This window comes from Parambassis ranga, chromosome 15, assembly GCF_900634625.1.
Source record: "Parambassis ranga chromosome 15, fParRan2.1, whole genome shotgun sequence".
NCBI classification, from domain to species: Eukaryota; Metazoa; Chordata; class Actinopteri; family Ambassidae; genus Parambassis; species Parambassis ranga.
The window spans coordinates 5,077,432-5,104,348 of NC_041035.1; the positions used below are offsets into that span (position 1 = coordinate 5,077,432).

General features: G+C 42.6%; 2 protein-coding genes across 6 annotated transcripts in view; one reads left to right on the forward strand and one right to left on the reverse strand.

Moving 5' to 3' along the window:
• atrnl1a (attractin-like 1a) overlaps window positions 1–10,335 on the reverse strand; it is a 180,322-nt gene extending 169,987 nt beyond the window's left edge. For all 5 annotated transcript variants that reach the window (XM_028423948.1, XM_028423947.1, XM_028423945.1 and 2 more), the window contains exon 1: window positions 9,522–10,335. In XM_028423948.1, coding sequence (XP_028279749.1) covers window positions 9,522–9,769 — 248 coding nt within the window. In that variant the 5' untranslated portion in view covers window positions 9,770–10,335. The remainder of the gene's footprint in view (window positions 1–9,521) is intronic.
• A 6,134-nt stretch (window positions 10,336–16,469) lies between these two features.
• LOC114446967 (protein kinase C epsilon type-like) overlaps window positions 16,470–26,917 on the forward strand; it is a 50,640-nt gene continuing 40,192 nt past the window's right edge. The window contains exon 1 of the mRNA XM_028422888.1: window positions 16,470–17,641. Coding sequence (XP_028278689.1) covers window positions 17,294–17,641 — 348 coding nt within the window. The 5' untranslated portion in view covers window positions 16,470–17,293. The remainder of the gene's footprint in view (window positions 17,642–26,917) is intronic.

Genomic DNA, 26,917 nt, shown 5'->3' on the forward strand with positions numbered 1-26,917 from the left:
GGATTAACCTGAAATCATCAAATCATATTTCACAGGATCAGCGGGACTTTCTGTCCCACGATGATGATGTCATAAGAACAGCCCTATCCTATCTCTGCAAAACTGCTGCAGCCTCAGGGAGAAACACATGGGGGATATTATTCATGTAACACACCTACCAATCCAACTGTGCGTGTGTGTGTTGCCCTTGCTCTCACTCTCATCATAGTAGGATTAACTCACACAGGACAGATGGCAGTCTGATGCTCCTCCCACACACACACACACACACTATAACTCACCACAGAGCGGTGGCGTCTTTAGTACACGAGCTGTGTCATCATCACTGCACACTGCCTGAGGCTTAAACACTCATAATCACACACACACACACACACACACACACGGGTCGAAGCCCGTGTCAGCAGATGATGACTCTGATGTCAGAAAAGCACTCTATTCTGTCTCCACTCAGCCTGTCTATCAGCAAAACACTTGTGTGATTGTTTTGTCCTTGAATGGCTCCGTTAGTGTAATCTTGGGGCATCACAGCTCCAGCAGGATGTATATTTAGATCCCTCTCTGTGGCTCTCGTGCATATTAGTGTCAGTGATTTAGGGTAAACATGAGGAGAGTGTTTTTAAGTATTAATTTAAGTTAGTAGTTTTTAGTTAGTTAGTTTTTTATAAAACATACTGTGCGTCACAGGAACCATGTGACCCAGGTCCAGTTCACTCACAATATATTTCAATCAAATATAAAGAAGTTCTCCAGCACTCTTACTCCTACCAAATCACCATGACGACCACTGTGCATCTTTTTATTTTTAATCTTTAGGAAGAGGTAGTTTAAGGGAATAGATTACGTGGGTGGCAGCCATCACTACTGTACACTTATGATGTCTTAACTGCTGTCCTGGTGGACAAACACTCCTCTTGTCAGTCAGCTTCCTACCTTGAATCTTATAATACTGCTCTTTAAAGAGCAATGCAATACACCTCTTTAATAGTGTGACCATTTCCAGCAGCATCCCAGAAAACAAAGGGCCATCACCTTCAGAGTTAGAGAGTCTCACTGTTTGGGTCCTTTGTTTTTTGGCTGGAAGTGATTGATTCAGGTCTTTTCATGGTTACAAAACTGATGGCAGTTCACATAAAAACTGGGTAGCTAGACCTATTAGGAGTTCATTAAAGACATTTTGCTGCCTCTCTGAGAAACCCAGCTGTCCTGCTTTTAACTTATGAATGAAAAATGACCAAGGTGACTGACAATCAACAACATTGAGCTCTCCCTTGCCATGTTTGCAGGACCCATTGGATATGGTTGTGAAAAACTATGTGGACATGTCCCCAGGGAGATAGACAGCTCTGTCCCAACATCCTATTGTCTTTGTCAATATCCTGTCATAGATCCTGTCAATGGTCTCCTAAGTGGTGGTGGTGGTACCCCTCCTTCCAGGAATGGGATTAGTGCAACAAGATGAACTCTACAAAAAGACCCAGAAAAATTCACAAAAAAATGTACAAAGGAAAGCAACCACAAATAGATTTTACATTGATCACTCTTTCCTGCTGGCCATATAATCACTCAAACACCCCTTATATTTTGAATCTAACGTGTCTATATTCTTCTTGAACTGCTGTTCTTGCAATTTGTTAGAAACTATGAGCTTCTATAGACATAGAATGTCCTCCAAATCCACTGTCCATAGAATAACCATTATCTTAAGTAAATGATGAAACTCTGTTTAGATTTGATCATCAGAATAAGTGTAGGGTGCAGATTCAGTAACTTTAACCTAGATTTAATTTCTCAATAATCACTATGGTCTGAGTTTAACTCTGCAGGTCTAAACTGCTGAGCCTACAAGAAAATACTTCACTCTAGTGATACTGATTCCCCGTCCAGATCTCCAAACACAGACGTGATGTGGAGATCTGGACGGGAACCAAAATGGACTCCAATGTCATGTAATAGGATTTCAGTGCCTCCATAATTTCAAAACTGCGCTCACAGTATTAGTAGACAGATTAAATCAGACATGAAGTGCATGGAGGGCTTTAATCCAAAACTATAATCCTATTTTAGAAATAAAAATAACCATTTCTGTATTTATATATTTCTTTTTGATGGAGGTAGGATGTTATTTTTTTTTTCACTTGTTCAGGTGTTTAATTTTTTAACTTGGGAGTCTATTTTTCAGGTTCCATTGTGACAAATACAGCTCATTCTGCTGAATGGCTCTCCAACAGTATCATCAATTAGCATCATAAGCAACCTTTTCTAGAACCACCCGCTGCATCTCTTTGGAAAGATAATGACTCAAAATGTTTGATCAGTTTGACTTTAATTCACTGTGGCCTCCAGTCGTTCTGGCTGCATACACTTAACATGCAAGAGACAAAGCAGGATTAATGATGTGATTTATTCCAGCAAATTTACATTCACTTTGATGTCAAACATTAAAGTTTGCTCTTAAACTCTGCTGCAGCTTCCTCTGCAACTGTTAGGTTAGTTGAGGATAAACAGGTAACCTGATGAAATCCTTCCATCTATCTTAAAGAATGAAGCAGCCTGTTTCTGCAGACGCTTCAACAGATGAATGTGCATGACGCCACAAAACATCCTGATGTGTGATTTAACATATGCAGAAACAAGTTTTTTACATAAACCAGCCAGTGTGTCCTTGTATTAAAACACTCGATTATGACGCCATAATCCAAACACACACTGTGTCTCATTACACTGTGGACTACTAAACATATTATTCATATGATCAGAACCAAAAACACACAAATGAACCCTGCTTCCTGATTATGTAACCAGAAATGTAGATTTAAATTAAAGCTGCAAGCAGCATTGCGGGCCCTCGCGCACCTTGCGATCCGCGGGGTCATCGCAGTCTTCTCTCCTATGCTCTTGTCTCCTATACTCTCCTGTCCTATGCTCTCCTCTTATTTCCACAGAGATACAACGAACACATGTTTACAACCAAACTTTCCTGCTACCAGTAGGTGGCGCTATGACCGTATCATCCTATTAGCATATATATCTGTTCAGACTCGGGTCCATAGCAGTACTGTAAGATTTTGTCCACATTGCATAAAGTATCTGGGTAGTACTGCATAAAACACAGCGAGTTCCTTTGTAATGGCGAACGGTCAACTTTGAGGCCACTCCCCCGCCACACGGTAATACTTTTGAAAGAGTTTTGGAATGCATCTATTCCCTATGGTGTCCTGAGTAGACACAATGAATTTCAGCTCAATTGCATGAAGTATGTGAGGCGTGAAAAGTTTTGAAGCAGGGTCAAAAATAGGCAAAAAATTGCCACAAAAGTCAAAATGGCGGACTTCCTGTTGGGATTGGAGGCGGGGTCCAAGAGACTTTTTTGTGCGTCTTGGGGTGATACACATGTGTTCTAATTTTCATGAACCTGTGTCAAACTGGCCAGCGGGGCTACACATTAGGGCAAAAAATACAGGGAGTTCCTTTGTAATGGCGAATGGTCAAATTTGAGGCCACGCCCCCACCACACCGTAAGACTTTTGTAAGAGTTTTGGAATGCGTCTATTCCCTGTGGTGTCCTGAGTGGACACAGTGAATTTCAGCTCAATTGCATGAAGTATGTGAGGCGTGAAAAGTTTTGAAGCAGGGGCAAAAATAGGCAAAAAATGGCCACAAAAGTCAAAATGGCGGACTTCCTGTTGGGTTTGGAGGGGGGGTCCAAGAGACTTTTTTGTGCGTCTTGGGGTGATACACATGTGTGCCAATTTTCATAATCCTGTGTCAAACTGGCCAGCGGGGCTACGCGTTAGGGCAAAAAATTCAGGGAGTTCATTTGTAATGGCGAATGGTCAACTTTGAGGCCACGCCCCCGCCACACCGTCAGACTTTTGTAAGAGTTTTTGAATGCGTCTATTCCCTATGGTGTCCTGAGTGGACACAGTGAGTTTTAGCTCATTTGGATGAAGTATGCGAGGCGTGAAAAGTTTTGTAGGAGGGTCACAAATCGCCAAAAATTAACAGAAATTTCAAAATTGCGGACTTCCTGTTGGGTTTGGAGGGGGGGTCCAAGAGACTTTTTTGTGCATCTTGGGGTGATACACATGTGTACCAATTTTCATGACCCTACTCAAAACAGGCCAGGGGGGCAGGCAGAAAAACCTATGAAAACACAACATTTTGTGTAGCCAGTAGGTGGCGCTCTGTCAAAGCCTCAATATTGTTGTATAGATGTGTTTAGGGTCAGACTCTGATCATACATGTGACATTTCGTACAGATCGGACAGAAAACGAAGAAGTTATAGAGACTTTCTGTGTCCTCAGAAATGGTCAAACTTTGAGGCCACGCCCCCGCCACACCGTCAGACTTTTGTAAGAGTTTTGGAATGCGTCTATTCCCTATGGTGTCCTGAGTGGACACGGCGAATTTCAGCTCAATCCGTTGAAGTATGCGAGGCGTGAAAAGTTTGGCAGCAGGGTCACACATCGCCAAAAATGGCCACAAACCTTCAAATGGGGGACTTCCTGTTGGGTTTGGAGGGGGGGTCCAAGAGACTTTTTTGTGCGTCTTGAGGTGATACATATGTGTGCCAATTTTCATAATCCTGTGTCAAACCGGCCAGAGGGGCTACGCGTTGGGGGCGCTATAGAGCCATTTTTATATGTGCATTTCAAAAGTCAGCAAATTTCAAAATTTTTCGGGCGAATGAATTTTTCTACCAAGTTTGGTGAGTTTTTGGGCATGTTAAGGCCTCCAAAAATGCGATCTCGGAGGGGGAAAAAAAAAAAAAAAAAAAAAAATAATAATCCTAAGGGTTTCAATAGGGCTCTTGCACCATTCGGTGCTCGGGCCCTAAATATCACATGATTTCTTTATCCTGCTGACATGTGTTCCTTAAATATGTGGCCAAGACAAAGGAGATGGTGGTGGACTACAGCAGGGATAAGCCCCCACCCTCCCCAGTCTGTATCAGTGGGAAGGATGTGGACATAGTCCCATTTTACAGGTTTCTGGGGGTCCAACTGGACAATAAACTGGAGTGGTCCACAAACACTGAGGCTGTGTACAAGAAGGGCATGAGCAGACTGTACTTCCTGAGGAGACTCAGGTCCTTCAATGTCTGCAGCAGGATGCTCCACATGTTCTACCAGTCTGTCATGGCGAGCACCATCTTCTTTGCTGTGGTGTGCTGGGGATCAGGCATTAAAGCAAAGGACGCCAACAGACTGGACAAACTCATTAAAAAGCTGTTGTTGGCTTTAAGCTCGCCAACCTGGAGGAGGTGGCAAGGGAAAGAGTGCTGGATAAACTGCTGTCAATCATGGACAGTCCCTCCCACCCTCTCCACAACACTGTGGACAGACTGAGAAGAAGCTTCAGCAACAGACTCCTGCTGCTCTAAGAAACGGTACAGGAAGTCATTCCTGCCGTCCGCCATCAGACTCTATAACTCCTCTGACTGTCAGAGCTGTGCTCACTAACTAAACTAAAGCATCATCACAGGTGCATTTCAAACTTCTCAGTTACATTAACTGTGTTTTTAGGTTTCTATCTTCCCCTTGATCTGCTTTATGTGTGTGTATCTACATATTCTCTCTCTGTTGCTGTCATGTATGTGTATGTGTATATAAGAGTTTTTGCTGTGTTTATTGTATTTATCCTTTTAAAATGCTGCTACTACAACTTAATTTACCCACGGGGATTAATTAAGTAAATCTTAATCTTAATCTTAATGTGCAAGTTGAATTGTGGTCAAAAACGTGACCTTTGACAAATAGAAAGTGGGAAGTTAGAGTCCTGTGTATTACTGTCAATCCCACTGCTGACACACCACACTTGATTGTTCGATAGTCACTTTTAGCATTTGGAAAGTACAAACAATGAAAGTGACTACCCAAGTGCAGACACTCGGAATATGATTGGATGAACCTTCCGTCAAGGCAAACTTCTCCAGCTTATACTTATTCACACAACCACGAAAGAATGTCAGAAGGCTTTTTCTGTTTAACATCTGATCATCATCAGAATAGATGACAACGCTCTTTCCAGCATAGTAGAGGCCATAATTCCCATAATTATGGTACTGACAACAGCTGATGACGGCCATTCAATAGGATGATAATTTTCAAAAAGGTCTGGACCAAACCACTGTGTGTGTGTGTGCACATGAAATGGAAAACAAAGGAACTGTGGACCAATAAAACTATACAGAGCACCAATAGCTCAAATCAATAGACAAACACAGACTGCTCCCTATTTCTCCTTTATTGGATCTGTCTACGTGGATATGAGACACTATGTGTGTGTGTGTGTGTCTTGATCATCCCTGCAATCCAGCTGCCTCTGAAGCTTTAGTATTGAGCATTTTCGAGACACAGCGGTGATATTGAAGCAAGGCCTCTCTTTCTCTGCTCCACTGCTCTCCACCAGAAGCCTGCTGTGAATCCCGCAGAAAACATGGCTATTTGAACAGCAGCATTTCAACTACTGCTTGTTGACGGAGAGATTCAGCTTCTTCGCAATCCACCCGAAAAACAACCTCCATTGTTTTTCAGGTGGATTACTGGATTGATTTTTATACACTGAGCTTTGATATAAAGTCACATTTTCCCTTTTCTTCAGAGCAAAGAGTCAATTTTCCACGCCAATACAGGCAGCGCTGGCTACGCGGAATCAGAGTTAGCTCGGCTGTTAATGTTTTCCAGTAAGGAACCATGCAACAGTATACTACACCATTAAAAACAAAACAATAGTCTAACCTTGGAGTATATAAAACCACTTCACTTTACTTTTCTTGGTGTGCAAGAGCCAGACATGTTCATGATGGTGGAGGAGAGGAAGATTTTTATGTTTACATATTTCAACCCTTCTCCGCAACCCCCCTATAATAAATGTCTAAATCCATGCCCCCCCCCCCTCCCCCTACGTAGAAGTAGGATTGCCAGAACAGTGTGGTCACCCTGAATCCATTTTTGCGGTTTGTTGTTTTCTGAGCCTTTGCAGCCAGGTCTGTGGTCATTTCGCCTGTCTTGTTTGACTTTTTGCATCTTATTACATTGAGCTTACTGTCAGCACATAGCAGACCATTCAGATTTTCAGTAACATAATAAAACATGGGCAGACAGCTGAGTAGATTCCAGGAACATTTCCATGTATTTATACAACAAATCATTGAATTTAACCACTACTCTGAAACAGCTATGGAGGAAAATAAAGAAAAGATCAGCATCCTGCCAACCTGAATTTGCCCCATAGTCTACTACTTGAAGAACATGAAAGAGGTCGCCATAATGACAGTGATGATGATGGCGTCATTGCTGCTATGAGCCACTTTCTGAAGGACTCACTCTTTTTAATTTTATGACGACTTAAAAGTGACACATAATTATAGCCGCGACAGCCTTAAGTGACAGGCAGGTGCTGACTCACAGCCCGAGCTTCTTGCTTCCACAACTGCCCGCCAACCTCAGCTCCACTCATGCTCCACCTCTTTGCCTGTATTTGTTATGGTGGGCTACAATGCTGACAACAGGGTGACAGTGACAGCCTCCCACAGAGACACAGAACGTCTGTTAAACACTTCTACCTGAAGCAACAAATGTAATTATTGTGTAAATTTGTATATTTGGTCACATGAATTTTCTACAAAACTGAGTTGATCTCTCTCAAGTCAGCCTTTCTTCCAAATAATTAACCATGACCTCTTGAAAACAGTATGGTGCACATGCACCAGAAGGTGTATTCTCCAATTTATATATATATACAAGAGAGTTGTCACCTTTGTTGCACATCTATTTGACCTTTTCACAAAACCCCCCTATTCTTGCACTGTGTTTGTAAGAAGCTAGTCAGTTTACACCGACGATCAGGCAGCCACATGTGGAAAGGCTCATCCCCTGTTGTATTGTCTGTTGACCAGCCCATAGCTGTTTGTCCTCCGCTGCTCTCACAACAGTCGCATCGACTGAGGAATCGATTTAAGTGCTCCAGAGAGAAGGAAAGACCAGAAGTCCTGCAGTTTCCTCACCCAGGCTTGTGCAGAGCAGGCAGTGGATGACTGTAACAAGACAGTGTCCCTCTCTCTGGAGGGTATGAGGGGGTGAATAATGCCACTGATGGAGCAAGTAGTGGTAAGGGGACAGCTGCGCTCTGAGGAAGACATAGCTATTGTAAGCCGCTTTTCCAAAAGCCAAAGCACTTGCAAGATTAAAAGTTAAACACGTCTCCTTACAGCAGAATGTATGAAGTATGACAGCTGAGTAGCTTGTTTGTTAGCCACATAGCTTTAGCAGCTGCATGTCTTTTTACAGATGTGGGCTGCCCTTGCACAGAGTGACATTCAAATTTAAACATCTTTGTTAACAGTCTGTAGTAAATGGACACAATGTGCAACATCGGTGTGCTGTTAGTCATAATGCTGCGAGCGATCGGTTCTAATTGTTTGCATTATTGATTGTTGGTGATAATCAATCGATGCATTCTGACACTTTATGGATAAACCAGTGGGAAAATGTCCTGAAAATGTTCCTGTTTCCTGACCAACAGTTCCAAACGTCCATTTATTGACTAACTGTTGCAGCTTTAGAGCATCTAATGGGTATTTAGATGATAACTGCTTTGTGTTTGCTGGCACAAAAACCTGATGCCTGATCTCATCACCCTTCATCAGACTTCACAGACACTTAATAGACTAGGCAGGGAAGGAGAAACATAAAGATCCAGACATATATATGCTGGATAGGTGTCCAAATGCTTTTGTCCATATAGTCCACTTGACAATAATCTAACACACAACAGGAAGCCTCTTCTCCTGGGCAAAGGTTTGAAATTGGGTCACTGTCCCATGTCATTTTTTTATCAATAATACAAATAGACTGAAGAGACTTTCTGTGTGACACCAACACATTAAAGCCTTCAGACTCTCCATAGCATCAGCTTTGTATCTGCTCAATCTAGTCTTTCATCTTTACAGCCAAAAAGGCTACATTACTATGAATCCTGATCATCTCAGGTGCACTTCAAACATCTCACTGTTCTAACAGATTGGTAGGGAAACCACCATGTTTTCCCCACCAATCAGTTAGAACTGAATTTCCCTGACTGATAAGCCTGAGCATAAAACTCTTAAGGTGTCAGTGCGAGAGGCGTTCTCTCTGAGCAGCTGACATCTGTGAACAGTCTGCTGTCTGGCCATTAGATCTGCACGTTGTCACATGATGTGTTCACACTCATTTGAAAGGGACTTGAACCCCAGCAGTGTGACCCACAGGTGCCATATGGAGATTTTGGATGGATAGTCAGGCAATAAAAACGCAGCTTTATATGAGCATTTCTACATTTTAAGACGCTCGGTCTTTGTGGCAACAATTCTTGATACAGTTCTTGTTTATTTAAACAGTTTATATTTTATATTTACCATAAATAAATAAAAAAAGACGTGTGTGTGATTGATTAAACACAACAGTGAAACAAAAACAGTCCACTAAGTCGAAAGTGAAACTCACACAGGGACGTGTCAGATGTCATAACTACTTACTTGAATCTTCCCTGACAGTGCTGGCACAGATCCCCGACCCAGCCGTGGTCACACACACAGGTGCCGTTGACGCACTTCCCTGAAAAGCAGTTTTTATCGCAGGACTTGGACACCGCTGAGGCTTCCGCGTGAAGCACCATCAGCTGAAGCACCATCAACATCCCCAAGTACGTTCTGAAAAGCTCCTGGGCGCTCCTTTTTGACGACTTGGCCCAGGTGCATAGATGCGTCCCCGCAGCATCATCCATGATGTGTGCGTGTGTGTGTGTGTGTGTGTTTATCAGAGGCTGCAGCTCCGAATGAGAACAGCGAGCAGTCACCTTACGCTGCAAAGCGATCTGTTGGCATTTGCTGTGGTGTGGGGGGCAGGCTGGAGTAGCCTACCTGTGACGCTTGTGGAGAGAACGCAAGAAAACAGTAATTACGCGCTGTCAGAACATACCGGGCGGCTTGGAGCAAACTGCGGGACCCGGCGAGGAGATGAAACTTTAATGGAAACTGTGTAGACGTTAAAAACATCTCCAATCGGAGCCGTCCGTTTACGCGCGCCTCCACAAGTCTTCCAGATAAGTTCCACTGTGGTGAAGGTTCCGATGTAAACACACGATCGTGACCAGGATGATGGGGGGAAAACTGTAATCCAGGAGATAAAATAAACCAGCGATCAGCGTGCGCTGCTCTAACGTTGGACACGTTCCAGGACAAATACGCGTCCTCTGCCCGGGGATTTGTCATCAGAGGATGCGACGAGCCGCAGCAGAAGCTCCCCCCAGAGCGCCTCTTCTTTCTCTGCTCTCGCTCTTCGATGCACAGCTGGTTTCTGACAGGGAAACTCCTGCACAAAGCCCCGAGCATGAGCAGTACGGACTCGCGGTTATTAAAGGGCCAGTTCCCTTTAAAACGTCAAAGGCAAACAGAAGAGACAAAGCCGGCGGGGTCATGCGTCTGCAGCGCGGGGACAGTGCGTAAAGCACTAAGAAAGGAAAGAGAAGAACTAATGAGTTTAATTCAGCCTTACCTGCCACCAAGTGCATATGATAAATGCACATATGTGTAACAGGTGTAATAAACTGCGGTGGTTTGGACATTTTTGCACATGTCTTGATCATTAATTGTGTCGCCATCCCTGGAGCTGCATGCACAGTAAGTCTGCATATCAGCTGTCCAGGTCTTGGTTTCCATTATTGCTGCTGTAATCCATATCCAAGGAGCTCCTAAAAGTCAATAAGTGTCCCTCATTTTGCTGGAGAATTGAAACACTGGATATTTAGTTCTTCATGGTTGAGTACATACAATAATAATGTCCAAATCCAATTTAGTTACTCCGTCAACAGAAATGAAAAGTCTTCCACACACACTAAGTCTCTCACAGAAACTTATGAGAGAGACGAGATGAGATGAGTGACCGTAGGGGAATGATCACTATTAAAACTGCTGCAAAATGGTAATTTCTTCTGGAGTATCAGCCCTGAGAACAGACACACACACACACACACACACACTTAATTCATTACAGCAAGGGCTGGTTCGGGTTTATTGCTCATATCCATCCATCTATAGCTGTGCATCACCAGCTGGAATCAGTAAAAGATCTGAATGCCTGCAGTCTGCTCATCTATTACGGAGGTCGATCAGTGATCTGTGAACACAGAAAACAATTGCCTGAGTTGAGAAGGAATGCGTTTAAATCAGACCTAACTTTCCTGGTGCGGTGCCTGGATTCAGTTGATTCAGTGACAGATATGACAGCAACATTAAAACCACACTGACACAACCGAGCCTTAATTCCCCAAACTGTCTTCCTGAATTATAACTTTATCTCAGTTTTTGAGGCAACATATTCTTTGGAAGCCCATGAGGTGCTTTTTTTTTAGGAAAAAAACAAAGCCAAGATTTGCATCTGTGCTCCCCGAGGGTCTCACAAAAGCATCCAGCGAGCCAGAAGACGATAATCCTCAAACTGAGAGATAGACTCCTCTCCAGCCAGATACTGCTCTGCTGCAGAGAGATGAAGAGAATCACAACATTTTAGCTTTGTAAATCAGTGTTGAGGGTGTCAAAAAGTGGACTCACTTGTGGTGACAAAGTAAAAAGAATAAAGTTTTAAAGGAAATTTACTGAATGATCCGACGTGTTTTTAACTACAGCAGGTTGCCCTTTTCAACAATAAAGCTAAAGAAAACTATACATAATAAAAATACAAGTTGTCCACTTATCAGTTGCACACAAACACGACTCAGAATGGAATGTGACCATATTAACTTTATACTGTTTCACTGCCTTCTTCCAGAGAATGAACCCAGCTCTGTTATAAATCTCTGTCTTATTTTAAAACCCAAAGCTTGTGCAAGCTCATATGTCCATCACCAGAGTACAAATCTCACAAACTAGGTCACAGTTCAACCTCTAACTACAGTTATATGATGGAATTAGTCCATAGGAGGAAGAATTTTATGTCACATTTGTTCCATTTTTTATGAATACCATTTAAACCCAAGAGGAAAATCCTGCTGGATGACTGACTGTTCATATGGATCATCGTCATGTTATCACAAAGACACACAACGCCAGTATAGGGTGGTTAGTGGTACTAAACTTAAAGCAGATTTTTGCCTAGGAGTCTGTGTTATAGCATTACATTTTATTTTCAGCTACCATGGTGACAAGTCCCACCCCCTAACAACACAGGTGACATGCAGGCTACAGATACACACAGGGGTCATATACAACAAGTAGAATAGTGACCTCATATATGTTAAGGGAGTCATCTTTAATGTATAGCTTGTTGTGTATATAGAATGATGGATGTTCTTTTATTATTATTATTATTTTGTTATGTAGCAGCTCTTTCGGATCTATGAATGATTTCATGTGAGTTTGTATATAATTGTGCATAATTTTTTGTTTATTTTCATAGGCTATTTACAGCCTAATTAGCATTAAGCAATGCTACAGTAGGACTGGTCAGTGATGATGAGGGCAGGCTGCAGTTTCCCATGTCTGTGAGACAAAGCCCCTGATTTTTAGAAAATGATGGTTAACACCATGAATGGTGTTCAGCCTGTTCAGCAAAAAGTTCACATCTATCTTCATCAACTAAATATGATTAAAACTGATTTTATTTTCACAGGTTACGCGCCACGTTAATCTACAAAATGTTAATATTTTACATCCGCTTTTATGGAAGAAGCCATCTGCATCCATTTCGTCAAAGTGTCACCTACCGCTCTGGAATCCCATTTAACTCACCGTATAACCGGAGGTGATGCTTATTCAGATTCCATAGTATCTGACTACAGCAGGTATCCTGGCAGTCAGCCATTTCTTCAGGAAACAGCTGCTTTATTGCAGGCTAGCTTTTCCTTTCTAACCCCCTCCTGGGACATGCAGCACTGCTCTCCTGCTCACAGTGCACCTTGCTGCTGCTGCTGCTGCTGCTGCTGATGCTGACATACACTTCTTTCTTTGCCCTAAATTCTCGCAGCTCTTTTGCCAGCAACAAGACCATCTGCCTTGCCTCTAAATTAGGAAGAGTATTTATCAAATGTCCTGTGATGAGAATACTGATCTGCGCTCTGCTTTGAATTGCAAGTCGAGATAATGACAAGGTCAAGGATATGGAGATATGCACCTTTACCATATCAATATTCATTCACTTTCTGCCGGGATATGAAGCAGATATAATTGGTTGTTTGAGTGAGTTTGGCATCACAACAGTTAGGATAATGGGACTGACGCAGAGATGATGTCCAGGCTGTCATCTGTAAGCAGATATATTCATTCTCAGTCATGTTTCTGACTAAATATGTACAAATAAAGATCTGCCTCTTGTTGTTTAAAGCCTCTAAGCCCTAATAAAGCTGCCACCTCTGCGCGCACATCCACTGGTGTTCGCTCTGAGGGACAACAAACAGTGGTACTAAACCTCACCGTTAGCCTGTGGGAAATTGGTTTGGCTTGTTGTTATTCCTGCTGCTTGAGTTGAATCCTATTATGGATTGTTTTTAACCTCCCTCCCAAGGGCCAAAGTAGGAATATTGATCGTCTTACACAAAGAACCCACAGTGAGAAAAATGAAAAAAAATAAACTAACATTGATTTTTTTAACAGTTTGTTTACAATTAAACTGCAGAATAACTAAGTGCACTGGAGGGACGAGGATGAACGAGGATTATGAGGATGCAGAGGAGGTATACGCACAAAGATGCCCATCAGCTAGCTTTCTGTTGCCTGCTCATATTAATGTGTTCACTGGCGGCTGTTTTCTGGTGTTTAATAGAGCAGATGTGGCATAAAAGATATGTGTGAAGAGAAAAAAACACACATGAAAAGAAAGCGAAATTACAGGAACCCTGGGGAAAAGATCAGAAAAAGATTGCAAGTGTTGATTGGTGCCACCTGCTGTTCAAAGGCTGACACTGCATCTCATACATGTGGAGCCACGTCTAACCTTTTCCAGTTGATATTTTTTGCACATTTTAAGGAATCCATGACATTATTGATGGCTTTGGGAATTAAAGATTAGTAAATGACATAAAAAAATTTACTACAAAAATGTATACAACAGAGGATTATTAGAGGATAAAGATGTGTTCTTACAGGTGGGGTCCAATCTGTCAGGATGTTGCCAATATAGTGGTCAATTATGGGTTAAAATTAAATTCCAATTTTTTAAAAAAATCTTCAAATTTCACTGAATCTAAAAAACATTACTGTCATAATTTTTCTGGAAACCATGGCCTGTCTCTTCTCTGTGGAGACCTTCCTCTCTGATTCATGAAAAGATTTTTTCCTTTCATTCCTGCAGCAACTTGAAGCGGAAAGAATGTTCAGAACTTTCCTGCAGTCGGGCAGGGATGCGACCGTCCTGGTGAAGACTGACAACAATGGTAAGATCCCACTCACAGCACTGCCAAGCCATGTTCGTTTGATTTAGATCCGGCTGAGTGAGAGGGATGAGAGAAAGAGAGCGAGAGAGAGAGAGAGAGAGAGGGGGGGCAGGATGTGGCTGGGCTCCAGGGGATTTCCTCAGCCTGTGATTGATTTCTATCTTCAGAGCTCTGAGACAAATCGGCTGATGGGCTTAATGAGAAAAAAAAAAAGTTGGAGGAATCATTGGCAGAAATACATTGTTGCTTTGAATAACGGGGGGAAAAACCTCTGTGCTGTGTCTTGCACACAATGAAACTTTCCATTTGCACCAAGATAACAAAATGAGCATTCCATGCCTCCAAACTACAGACTGAACCTCTATTAATTGTGTATTAGATGGTAATAAATAGCATGGGTCCACAATAACATATGTTTGATTTTAATTGTTGCCTTCATAATCAAAAACATCCAAACATCTGGATGAATTTTGATTCAAAGGAAACATTAAGTTTCCCTTTGATTCATACCACAGTTTCTCTAAATATCACTAAATGATAAGTGCATGATGGGAATGTTAAAGAGAGTAAAAACAATCATAATCAGTTCCTCTTAGGACATTAAATCCAAAGCCCAGTGTGTGAGCAGCCCTTTGAAGCTGGTGCAGGTGGTGGTTTAGGCATGTAATAGCAAACAAGCACCAGCAGGGGGCAGCAGTGTTTAATACTTTGTTTGTTTACCCCTGTAGCTGTGTGTTTTACTTATTCACTTATTCCATCCCTCACTTTTTATTTTAATAGTCTATTGTGGCAACAAATTGATGAGATGCACAAAGATAATCCTGCGCACACAATGAAAATAAAAGGGAAAGAAACCAACGGAGAATTTAATAGAGTTGAAAGCTGTGTTGTTAAAAGAGTCACAGATGTTCCCACTGTTACACTCCGGCCACATGAAGCCAGTCTGATGCAGACTGAACCCAGCGTGCTGTCCCTTTGTGTAAACTGTGAATTACAGTTGGCCTTGCTGTCAGGTACTGCATGTTCCTGCACTGATGTAAGACGCATTCCCGTGCAGCCTTCATCTAAGACTGTCACATATACAACCCTCCAAATAAATCACATTATGGGGAGAACCCTTCGTGAAGTATATGAAGCTTTTATCTGTGCATAAAGAATGCAGACAATCTAATTCCTCTGCTGTGTCACATGCCGTGTCTGTCTGGACACTTGCATGCAGACTAATTCATATCAGCCTGGCAGGAATTCAAATCAATGATGTTACAGGAGCAGCAAGTTGGAGTAAAAGCTACACCTTTGATAATCCTAATCTCATGTGACACATCAGGCCAGGAGGAACTTTGTCGGGCACTTCTACACACACCACGTCCAGCTTTTTCTCTCTTCCTCTTCTAACACAACCCAACACAACTTCCATTCACATTCTACCTCCCTCTTTGTCCTCCTTTGAGGACACTTTGACTGTTAAACATGTATTTATTGATACCAGGTCTCTGTTCCAGAGTGTTTCTGTAAGCTGATCTGGGTAAAAAAATCTACTAAATGTATGAGAAATATATAAAACAATCTAATAATTCTGCTTCTACTCAATATAAAATTGACTAAAGATATAATGAAGGGTTTTTTTAGCTCTTAGGTGATATTTTGCACACACACTGCTGCACACTGCATGATCTTGAGGATAATGGGTGATATGGTTTGTAGTCATCTCTTTGAAATTCCACACATGCCTCTCATATCCCTGCACTCATCCCCTAAGGTTCAATCTTTTATGGATCAGCCTTTATTGAGTGGATAAATGTTCATATTTCTGCACCTGGACATGCAGAAGAGCAAGGAGGGGGGGGCAATCTGGCTTAAATCCACATGTGAGTGATGAAGCTTTTACTCTGCCCACCTGTTTCCCTGCGTTTTCAGCAGTTTTTCATGGGGTCCTTTTTTAAAGAGCTGATCCTTGCTCAAGGGCACCTTGGTTAAATGTAAAAGGGGGGTGTGGGGGTGTGGGGGGGTATTTATCCACTCTCTCCACTTGCATATTAACCCAGCCCTGCTCCTCTCCCCAGCACTGCTGCTCCCTAAAAAACCCACCTCCCCAGTCTGGCTGCGTGTGTCACACCAGGCTCCGCTGAATCTGACGTGTTTTTCGCATTTCCTGCAGCAGCGACAGAGCGCGGCGTCGGAGGCGGCGGACCGGGGGGGAGGGAGGCAGCCAGAGGCATGTCCGCGGGAAGTTAGGCTCAACAGCTGTTGTAGTGGATGAATCCAGGCCGTGCACCGAGCAGCAGGAGCCCCATATTTACCTCTCCAACCTACCGCCCCTCCTCTCCTCTCCGCCCCGCTTGTCTGGTCGCAGCGGTCCGGCTCGCACATCCCCGATGCGTCGCGGCGGCAGCAGCCAGCAGGCATCTGGAGCCTCCCACCCGCCCCGACGGTGCAATGCAACGCAGGCTAGTGCTTCCAGTGAGCCCCGCTACAGCTAAGCAAGTTTTCTAATACCTCGGAGGTTTAAAATAAAAAAACCATGACAGGCAGACTCACATCTGGGCCCTTCGCTCGTATGTAGTTGGTAACGTTTCACGTTTCTTCCGTGCACTTCTATGGAAAGCTTCCTCACGCTAACTGTCGCTGCTGCTCAGTTTCTGGGGGAAAATCTGTAGCATATATTCGACAAGCGCCCACGTTTCAAGGCTAAAAGGAAATTAAAAGCGGATTTATTTGCACTGCTAGAGGACTGGGTGTCAGCTTCTGCCCCGTGGACCACTGGTTGAACGGATCCGCCACAGGACGGAGGAGCCGCTTTATTTCGGAGTGTCTGAGGAGAAAGGTGTTGTGATTTCATTGGAAACAAATTTCCGGTTCGTGCGTCGTGATCCTTTCACCGCCATGGTGGTGTTCAACGGGCAGCTGAAGATCAGGATCTGCGAGGCTCTGGACCTCAAACCGACGGCTTGGTCCCTGCGTCATGCCGTCAGTGCCAAGACGCAGACTTTCCTCCTGGACACGTACATCGCCCTGAACGTGGATGACTCGCGCGTGGGCCAGACTTCCACTAAACAGAAGACCAACAACCCCGCGTGGAACGACGAGTTCACAACGGAGGTCCACGACGGCCGCAAGATAGAACTGTCTGTCTTCCACGACGCCCCCATTGGATACGATGAGTTCGTGGCGAACTGCATCATCCAGTTTGAGGACATCCTGCACAACGGCAGCAAGCACTTTGAGGACTGGGTAAGATGTGACACACACACACACACTGACAGACTGACACTCATGAAGTTGTTGTAATATGAAACCCAAAAACAACAAAGCACAACACTTGTGTTGCCACACACACTGTGATCCAGGCTCACATGTCTTGGTCCCCTGCAGTCTACAGGAGTCTACAGGAGTTTTAGGCTTTCAGCTTAGGACCAGTGCCCCCTTGCCATCAGACTTTAGTTTACCTAACCAGTTTTTCTCAGTTCCTGGATTTCTAGGATCATGATTATTATTTATTCGAGCCATCAACAAGTGAGACTGAGATTGATGTTTGACTTAACTTCACATTGCAACCAATACACCAACAAATGGCACACATTTGTGTCGGATTGCTTGGATGATTGACCCCTCTTCCCGACCTAGAATTAAGAGTTAAACTGAGTCTAACATTGCCATTTTAAGATGTTTGACACAGCTTCAGACTCTCATACATTAATAAAAGGTCACACATTTATCCTGTTTACACTTCATTTGAGACCTGTGACCAAGAATGTACTAATGTGTGCTACCTGAGCAGCATGCAGCTACAATAAACCAACAGAGGTCATAGCTGGGGCCCCTGAACCGGTTTGGGGCCTTGTAGACTTTGACATGTGCATCTTGAACTAAACAATAATGAATATTTTAATAATTACTTTCAAAGCTCCTGAATAAAGGTAAACAGTCAACATCAATATTATGAAGAAAAGCAGCATGGATTCATTTGGGGAATTGACGAAGCTGCACACATTAACACTGGTTAGCTTGTTAGCTTTCCTGTTTACACATTCTCCAGTAGTTGCTGAACAGGCATGTTTATCTGCTGTTGCTCCATGTAACATCTCATTATCACATAAGGGTTCTGGCCAAAAGGTGTTAAGGTGTTGAATGTTTTTCAGGCCCTGAACGCATCTTGAAACATGGCACCTTTTTTTCCATCATAGGGTACGGCTGCAGCAGCAGCAGCAGCAGCAGCAAAGTATTGTGATGTCTGCAAAGCTGCCACTGCTGATCTGTAGTGTGGCAGACACACACACACACTTTCTCAGTATAGAACCTGTTGCCTTTGTTGTGTTCCTGTTAGATGAAGCAGTGACCCACAGCAGAGCTACAGAAGAGGCCCGAGTGGGTGTGGTCAGGCCATCATGCGTGACACAACTGCACACATGCTGCAGAGAGGCACTAAGAAGCTGTTTGTTGTTGTCTGAGGCCGCTGAAGCAGACGGACCTTTGATTGTATTATTGATGAGGCCATCGGGTCCATTAGAGACAGAGGGAGAGGACATGATGAAAGATGGAGAAACAGGAAGGGGGGACAGGATGAAGAAAAGAAACTACAGCTCCCAGGTGGAAAGACTTCTAGGACCAGAGACTGAGCTGCATCAGCTGTGTGATGCTACAGTCCTCGATTTGGAACAAGATGAAAGTGACTGTTAGTGGATGTTCTGGTGTTGTTTTCTGCCGTATCTCTGAGCTCTGTTAGCACATTGCTATGACAAAGCCTGCTGGGACCTTCTTTCTTGTAAAAAAAAATGGCAGCATGTCCATCTGCCTTTATTTGATTTGTGGTAACAAATCCTGTGAAACTGGTGTCAGGATCTGCTTTCATTTACCTGATTGAAAGGATTTATGATCCATGTCATTAGAGCGTCGCACACTGTGTTTGTGCTAAGGTGCTCCCATGGGAACTCTCGGTTGAACATGTCTCAACTGAAACCACATTAAGCATTATGTCATCTCAGTCAAAGTAAAACTAGATATCATCTTGTTGGAACTAAGCAGCTTGTGTAATTTCCAAGTGAGTAATGCTAATGCGAGCCACCGAGAGCAGTCATGCTATTCTCATGAAGTCATGAAGTCCTGGGTAATCAGGACAGACCAATCCCTTATTAACAGTAGCCATCAGTGTTTATGTGCTAGTGTGATAGGAAAAAAGGCTTCGACAGAGGAGCTGATAAACTTAGCAATCCTCCTATTGTCCTGTGTCAAGGCTAAAGCTACTGCTAATAGTGTCTGTTAAGTAAAAGAAAGCACTGATGTTATCATTTTATAGCATACTACGAAACTGTTTAAGGTAATGCAGTTCCTCGAGCGGCCACTTGAGGCTGGCTCCAAAAGTGAGTCAATCCCATAAGACATGATGTACATAGGCGAATGCTGTACACTATATAAATCTTCTGTTTAAATAAGTTTTAATTAAAGTCAAGGCCACTTTAGTGACATGCGACATACAAGATACCATCACAACAGATGCTACAATCTGTTAGGTCACAATAAACTCAATAAATTCAACACACCTAAGCAGTAGTTAGTAGTTACAGTTACTGTAAACTACTGAATACAATCCTGCACAGAGTGCATCATTAGGATGTTTGTGCCCCCATTTTGAAACAGTGTCAACTCCTCTTGTTTTGTGTAGAGATCAATCTAGTTGCATATGATTGTGCTGATGACTGTACAGGGATGCTGATAATCTTCTGTTGAGTCAAAGGTTGAACATTTGAGAGTGAAAAACTCATGTTGATATCATAAATGGATGTGACAGAATACCCCTTTGATGATGTAAGCGGAACGTTAGACCTATAGCCCTAACCCAGACTGTAAAAGATTTGCTTCAGAACACAAGGCCTGATTTATTTGTTATTTCTGGGCTCAAGCTAGAGTTCCCACACAGAAAGATTAGTATTTTTTTTTTCTTTAGAGACTTAAAAGAGAACTATGATCAAGCTACAGTATGTGCAAAGTCACAAGAACATGACCGCGAATCATAATGTGGGCATTGTTTGCTGCAGTCCTGTGTTTTTCAGTGGATCAGAGCCACCTGTCTGTGACAGCAGAGCAGAGTCTTCCAGGAACAGAGACGCTCTCCTCAGGGAGAGCAGTTACTGTTAGTCAGCTCAGTGTTTTTGTATTAAACGTCATTTATTATGTAGCACAAAATCTCACTTTTGTCTCTGCCGTTTGATGCTTCAGCTGGAGAGATGGGACAGTTAGCTTACATTGTTGTTCGTTGGCTCAGGAGTCTTTTAATGAGTGCATATGAACAAAAGGTAAATGCTCAATCTTATCACAGGGTATCACAGGATGTTTGCAGTGAGCATTTGTCCTTATCATTTGGAATTGTATAGACTAAATAGCTAATCTGTTAAGTGTCACTTAATGAAAATACCATATTTTCCGGACTATAAGTCGCACTTTTTTTCATCCTTTGGCTGGGTATGCAGGTGTGACTTATTTATTCAAATATACAGTTAGTCAGCCTTGTGTCCTGACGTCCCATTACAGATATAATGGTTCTCTTCCGCCTCCAGTTTGTCCACACTTTGCATTCCGAGCATAGGTGACGCACACGTTCAGCTTGCAGCTGAGCCTCAGACCTCACCTGGCAATAAGGAATTATATTTTCTGATTGGTCGATAGGTCGCTAATTCCAGACAGCTATATGAGCGCACAGAAAAACGCTAAAACCTAGTGATTTACGTAGGCCCCTGATCCTGACTGTACAGAAAATCCAAAGTCTGTAACGTGTGACCCAAAAACTGACAATATTTTAGAGCTCCCCCTATAGGTCTTAGTATGCTTTCAAGGGAGCTTGTGTCCCTTTTTTTGGGCAACTTATGTACAACTTTTTTTCTTCTATATTACGCATTTTTTCGCCGGTGCGTATAGTCCGTAAAATAAGATGATTAAAAAAAAATACCATCACTAATAACACCTGTGAGAAAATATTGCACACACATATTCCAGTTTCTTTCAATTTTTGTAAAATCAATCAATTATGAAATTCAACATTTTATGATTTATATCTTTATAACTGTTGTGGTGCAGAAGGACAAGTTGAAGTTCTCTCTTCTTCTGACCATGATTGTGCTGTTTCCATAGATGGTGCATATGGATGCAGTGAAAAATGAGCCCACAATTTCTCAAGGGAAGATGTCCTACAGCACCTGAATGTTTCACTCACAACTCATCTGTTGTTTGTCTGTGTTTGCTGCTTTCACACCCTTTCAGTGACTCCCTGTCATCTGATAACACTTTCTTCTCCTTTAATCTTCTTATAATACTTTGGTACGGTACGCACACACAAACACACACACACACAAAGCACAGTGCCCCATTTACAATGCAGACAACAGTCTTACTATACATGTTGCAGGAGCAGATTTTAGATTCTTGTACTATTTTTTTTATTAATCATATCCCATGATGCTAAAAGAGTGAGCTAAAAGGTTTTCTCCTCAAATCTGATAACGTCAGTAGAAACATCAGCACACATTTTAAGCACATGACAGTACGCGATCATATTAAAAAGGAATCCAGATGTCACTAGTCTCTACCTGCAAGCCTGTGCAAGGTTTGTCAGCAAACACCTGCAAAAGAAAAACGATACTGGCAAAGCAGGTCACACCTGGGCACACCCAGCCACACTAACACTGTCATAACAGTCATCCCAGGATTCTGAGCTTGTTATTCAAGCACCAAGAATGATATGAAAGAGAATGAAAAGTGTGTAATGACTCAAAGTTTACAGCATTTTGGCTCCAACTATTTAAACCTATGCTGTCAATACGTATCACACACTGTAGTGACGTTTGCTTTCAGGAATGTGTCAAATTGTCCAGTTTATTTTAGAAGTAAATGTGTCTCTCATAACTAAGGGTGTGGCTGCTTTGACAGGTGAGTAAGAGCTTACACTTATTGCTCGCCTACCTCATCTCCATGTTTTATTGCTTCGCCCATATTTGGATTAAAAGTGGCACCTGCAATCCATTTATCACCTTAGTTCTCAATATATAATCCTGATTTGTCTATTGTGGCTTGGATTGAGAGAAAACTGCAGAAGAAGTAAAAAAAGCTGATTGATGCCTGTGAAAAAGAGTTCCTAAATGTGTCAAGAATTTCTGAACAGTGATTTTGTGTGTAGGTTGCAGCCTTGTTAGAAGTTGTCATTCAAAGAGAGAAGCAGGGAGAAAGACATCAAGTGTTTGGTGTTTCTGTGAAACAGGCAGAGAGAGGCAGAACAGGACAAAGAGGGTGTTCAAGCTGTCCTTATTTGAGTGGATGGAGGAGGAGGAGGAGGTGGCAGTGTTTGATCTCACCATAATGGTTTTACAGGGGTGTTAAAGTTTTATATATGTTTCAGTGTTTTCAATCAGTTATATGGATGCTAAAAACCTCCATACGTTTGACACTGGCACCATGAAACCCTTAATGTATTTCTCACACTGACGTCCTCCTTGTTTTTTTTTCAGTGCAGACCTTAACCTTATCCCTAACTATTGTGTTATCGGTGCATTTAACTTCCTCTGACACTTATTTAGGCCGTAACCTTTTCTTATACTGTCCGACAAGAACAGCTGAGATCAGTATTATGGCAGGTAAACTGGGGATAAATGTCATGTGAACTGAAATGAAAATGCTGTAAATATGTGCGAGTGTTGTAACCTGAAGCCCATCAGTTTGTTATCATCAGACGACATGAAAATGTCTCTGGAAAGTTCTAACATCATCAACCACAGTCACAGTTTCAGAGGAGGACGGTTATTTAATATGATTTCATTTTCCATATTTACACTTTAGTCAGAACTCTTCTTGTAATTAATGTAAAAAAAATGATCTGAGTAACTGGTCTGCACACAGGAACTACCCCCCCCCAACCTCCAAACACTCATCTCTCATTTTCACACTTGGCTGAGAAGAGATACTCCACTTGATTGTTTTTATAAAACCATGTTATCCCCTCAGGTTCTGTCTGTCACAGCTGTATTTCGCCCTCTTGTCCACTTTATCTCAGATGTCAGGATCTGATGTATGATGTTATTTTATTCAGACTTGTTTCAGGATTCACTCCATTAATGTGTTTTGCAGTGATTTATAGAAAAAGTCCTGATGTAAATTATGAAGGGACAACACTGTGGGGACAGATATGTAGGCAGGTAATGAGAGAGGATGCTGCCAGAAAGGTGTTTTCTTGCAAGCCCAATGGATTCTTACACCCTTTTCATCACTTGTTGGATGCATGGTCTCGTAAATGATGCAGAAGGTCATGAGCTTGTTGTGAGAGGTTGTTGAAAGACTGCTACAGATAGTAATACTGTAATAATAAGGTCTTTTCTTTCGAGCTGGTTTAAAATGCATACAAGGCGTACAATCCCATAGTTAGCGTTAGAGATTAAAGTTTAAATTTAATTAAAGTCAATTTTGGGTTTTAGTTTCCATGGATACCACTCTTACACCTTCTACAATGACCATGGCCATGTGCAAACTTTGGATAAACGGGTACCTCCTGGGCTGTCAAATGAAGCCCATGTGACGTGTCAAAAACTGCAGTTACACCCTGCGGCCTCTGGAAGCTGCCTACAAAAGTGAGTCAATCCCCCACATACCTCCATGTTAAAATGTCAACTTTACAGCAGAGATAAACATGTTTATGGCCTGGTACAAAAAAATCTCCCTTTCATTTTTCTGACAACAGAATATTTCATGTGTGACCACTTTTGAGTGACAGGCCGCTGCTGACTTACTGCCAGCCTGTACTTGGATTAAGTGGGAGGTTAGGTGGATGCTCTTTGTTATATTCAGTCATGGACCCTGACCATGCATGCCTTCGTATGGGATGTAGTCCCTGGTTAGTAGAATGAGGTGGAGATTGTGATGATAAAGATTGGGGCAGCAGTGGGTTGTTGTTGTGTGTCCTTGGGCAAGGCCCTTTACCCGCGCTCTAAGCAATTTCCCTGATGGGATTATTAAAATATTTCAAAATTTAATGGTGATGTTAGTGGAGGGGATTCAGGGAATAGAGCAGCAACCAGGTATACAGGCAGGAAGAGATCTTAAGGAACAGCTTCATTTTGCATCATTTTGTGCTTGGCACCGTGCCTATGTTGTGTCTCTGTCATGATCTTCACTTTGAAACTATAGGCTCAATCTAATTCTTCCCAAAATGAGGAAACTAAATTTACAGGACTATATGTTGACTGGAGCTCACTTGATTTGCAGTATTTCTGTATTCTGTCTTTAAAAGAGACAGACCAGACCAGACAAGAATTGCATTAGACTAAGGTGTTCAGTAAAAACAATAACATTACAAATATGGCCACAATAAACCTGTGAGTATATCAATAGACAAGAGTATTAATGTGTCTTGCCCCCAGCTGTGGTTCTACCACTTAGTGTGGTGTTGCAACTGTGACGGAACCAGATTGGCATGTGGTTGTCTGGTGGTTAGAAAGCGTCAAGGACTGTGGTTCCGCTGCTGGAGCTGTCAAGAGAGGGTGATGATGATGAGAAGACTGACACCTCAACAAGCGCCACACGCGACAGGTTTCATGTTAATCAGGGGCTGTAGAAACGACAGCTTACAATATGTGCAGTCATCTGAGGAATGTGGAGCTCTCTGATGCCTCACTGATGGTTGTGTTTAAGCTTTTGTTCTTGTGCAAAGATGTTTATGCACCAAAAAGGTCAAAGCACAAGAGCAGTGCTTTGCACCAGTTTTGGACTTGGAGGTGGTTCAGTGGGTTTAACCCCTCACATGGCTCATCTGAAGGTACTATTAAGCAGTGAGTTTTGTAAAAGATTTGAAATTATAAGGATGGCAATGGCAGTTATCATCTAGGCAGCATCAGATGCCACCTAACTTCCTTTTAATCCTAAGTCTACTTTGCATAATACACATTTCTGCTGCTTCCATGTTTGCTCACCTGCCTCAGCTCGTGCTCCACCTCTTTGCCTGTATTTGGAGTTTAGGCAGACTACTATGCTGCCACCATGGCAACATTAGGAGCCTCCCACATAGACATGGAAACAGTTGTCCATGGACACTTCGTCCATAGTTTTATACAATCTATGGGTGGGTGCTTAAACAGAAAGACTGGAATCTGAGACTGTACCCAGCTCTGACAGTATTTTGCTACATAGTTGTCATGAATGGATCAAACTTTTTTTTTGTACCAGGCTGTAAACAACTGCGGTAACGTTGGACACTTTAACGTGGAGGTCTATAGGGGGTTGTCTCAGTGTTGGATCCAGCCTCAAGTGTCTGCTCAAAGGAACTGCAGGTTTTGCATTTAGCACTATTTTATTTTGCAAAGCAATTTTTTTTTTCTTCTGCCTTTTGTATTGACTCAATGAATGATGTCTTGGCTCACTGCAATCCAGTTCTGTTTCCTGAGCCTCTGCGAACCCTCATACAGGCAGAATAGAGGAAGAACTCAAGCCTGATCTCTTCTTGACCCTGTTTCCCTGCGGGTTGTAGTAGAGGGGTGTCCTCTGTGTGGACCAAAGGAAACAGGGGCAGGGCTGTGTGTGTGTTTATGTGTGTGTGAGAGTCTAAAAATAGAGGCAGTGTGTTTGAGTCACACGGTAGGCCCTACTTCCTGTTTTCACTGTCCAAGTTTACTTCCCAGAGAAGGACGGGAAGAGGGCGAGAGAAGGATGCCTCTTCAGGTACCAAACGGCCCCCAATCCCCCCACCTTGTAACTTGTCATCATTCATGTATCTACTGTGCTGGCCCTTGTGCAGTATGCCACATACAGTACAATATAGTGCAGTACAGTCAGATATGTAAGGAATGCACGATGAAGAAATAAGTCGCTCTGCTTCTCCTGCTGCTCCCGCTAGCACCACTTAGCTCAAACACTATTTTAGAGCATTAGTTTAGTTTATTAATGCTGCAATAATGTTCTAGCAAAGATGTGACATTAATCATAGCTAGCAGAATGCCAGCAATTTCAGAAACTCTCACAGCGTGATGACAATACAGCATTATGTCATACTAAGCATGTTATGTAAATATTTGTGCTAATGTAATGCTAACATTGACCTGACAACATACTGTATGGAGGGGGAAATCACACCACAGAACAACAAGAATCACCTGACTTTCACTTTTCAGATGGTCCTTGAATGCATCATAGTATGTGACCATTGACAGTAAATAACATGGATTGTGATGTCACCCGTTTGTTTCTGAAGAGCTGTTTTGAGAGTCAGTGGGACAGTCCCACCACGCCATGTTGGCAGCGTCACAGTTTACCAAAACTCCAGATACAAAGAGGGGGAGCACGATTAAAGCTGAGGTGGGCGGGCAGTCGGGGAAGCCAGAAGCTTATGCTGCGATGCGACACTCTGGACAGAGTTTCGTGGACCTTAAAAAGTGACGGGCACACTTGTTCCTTGAACATGTGACTTTTGAAGTCTTGTTGCTTAAATATAAATCTTTTTCTGCTTTTGCTTAAGGTTATTGACTGTTGCTCGTTAGGATG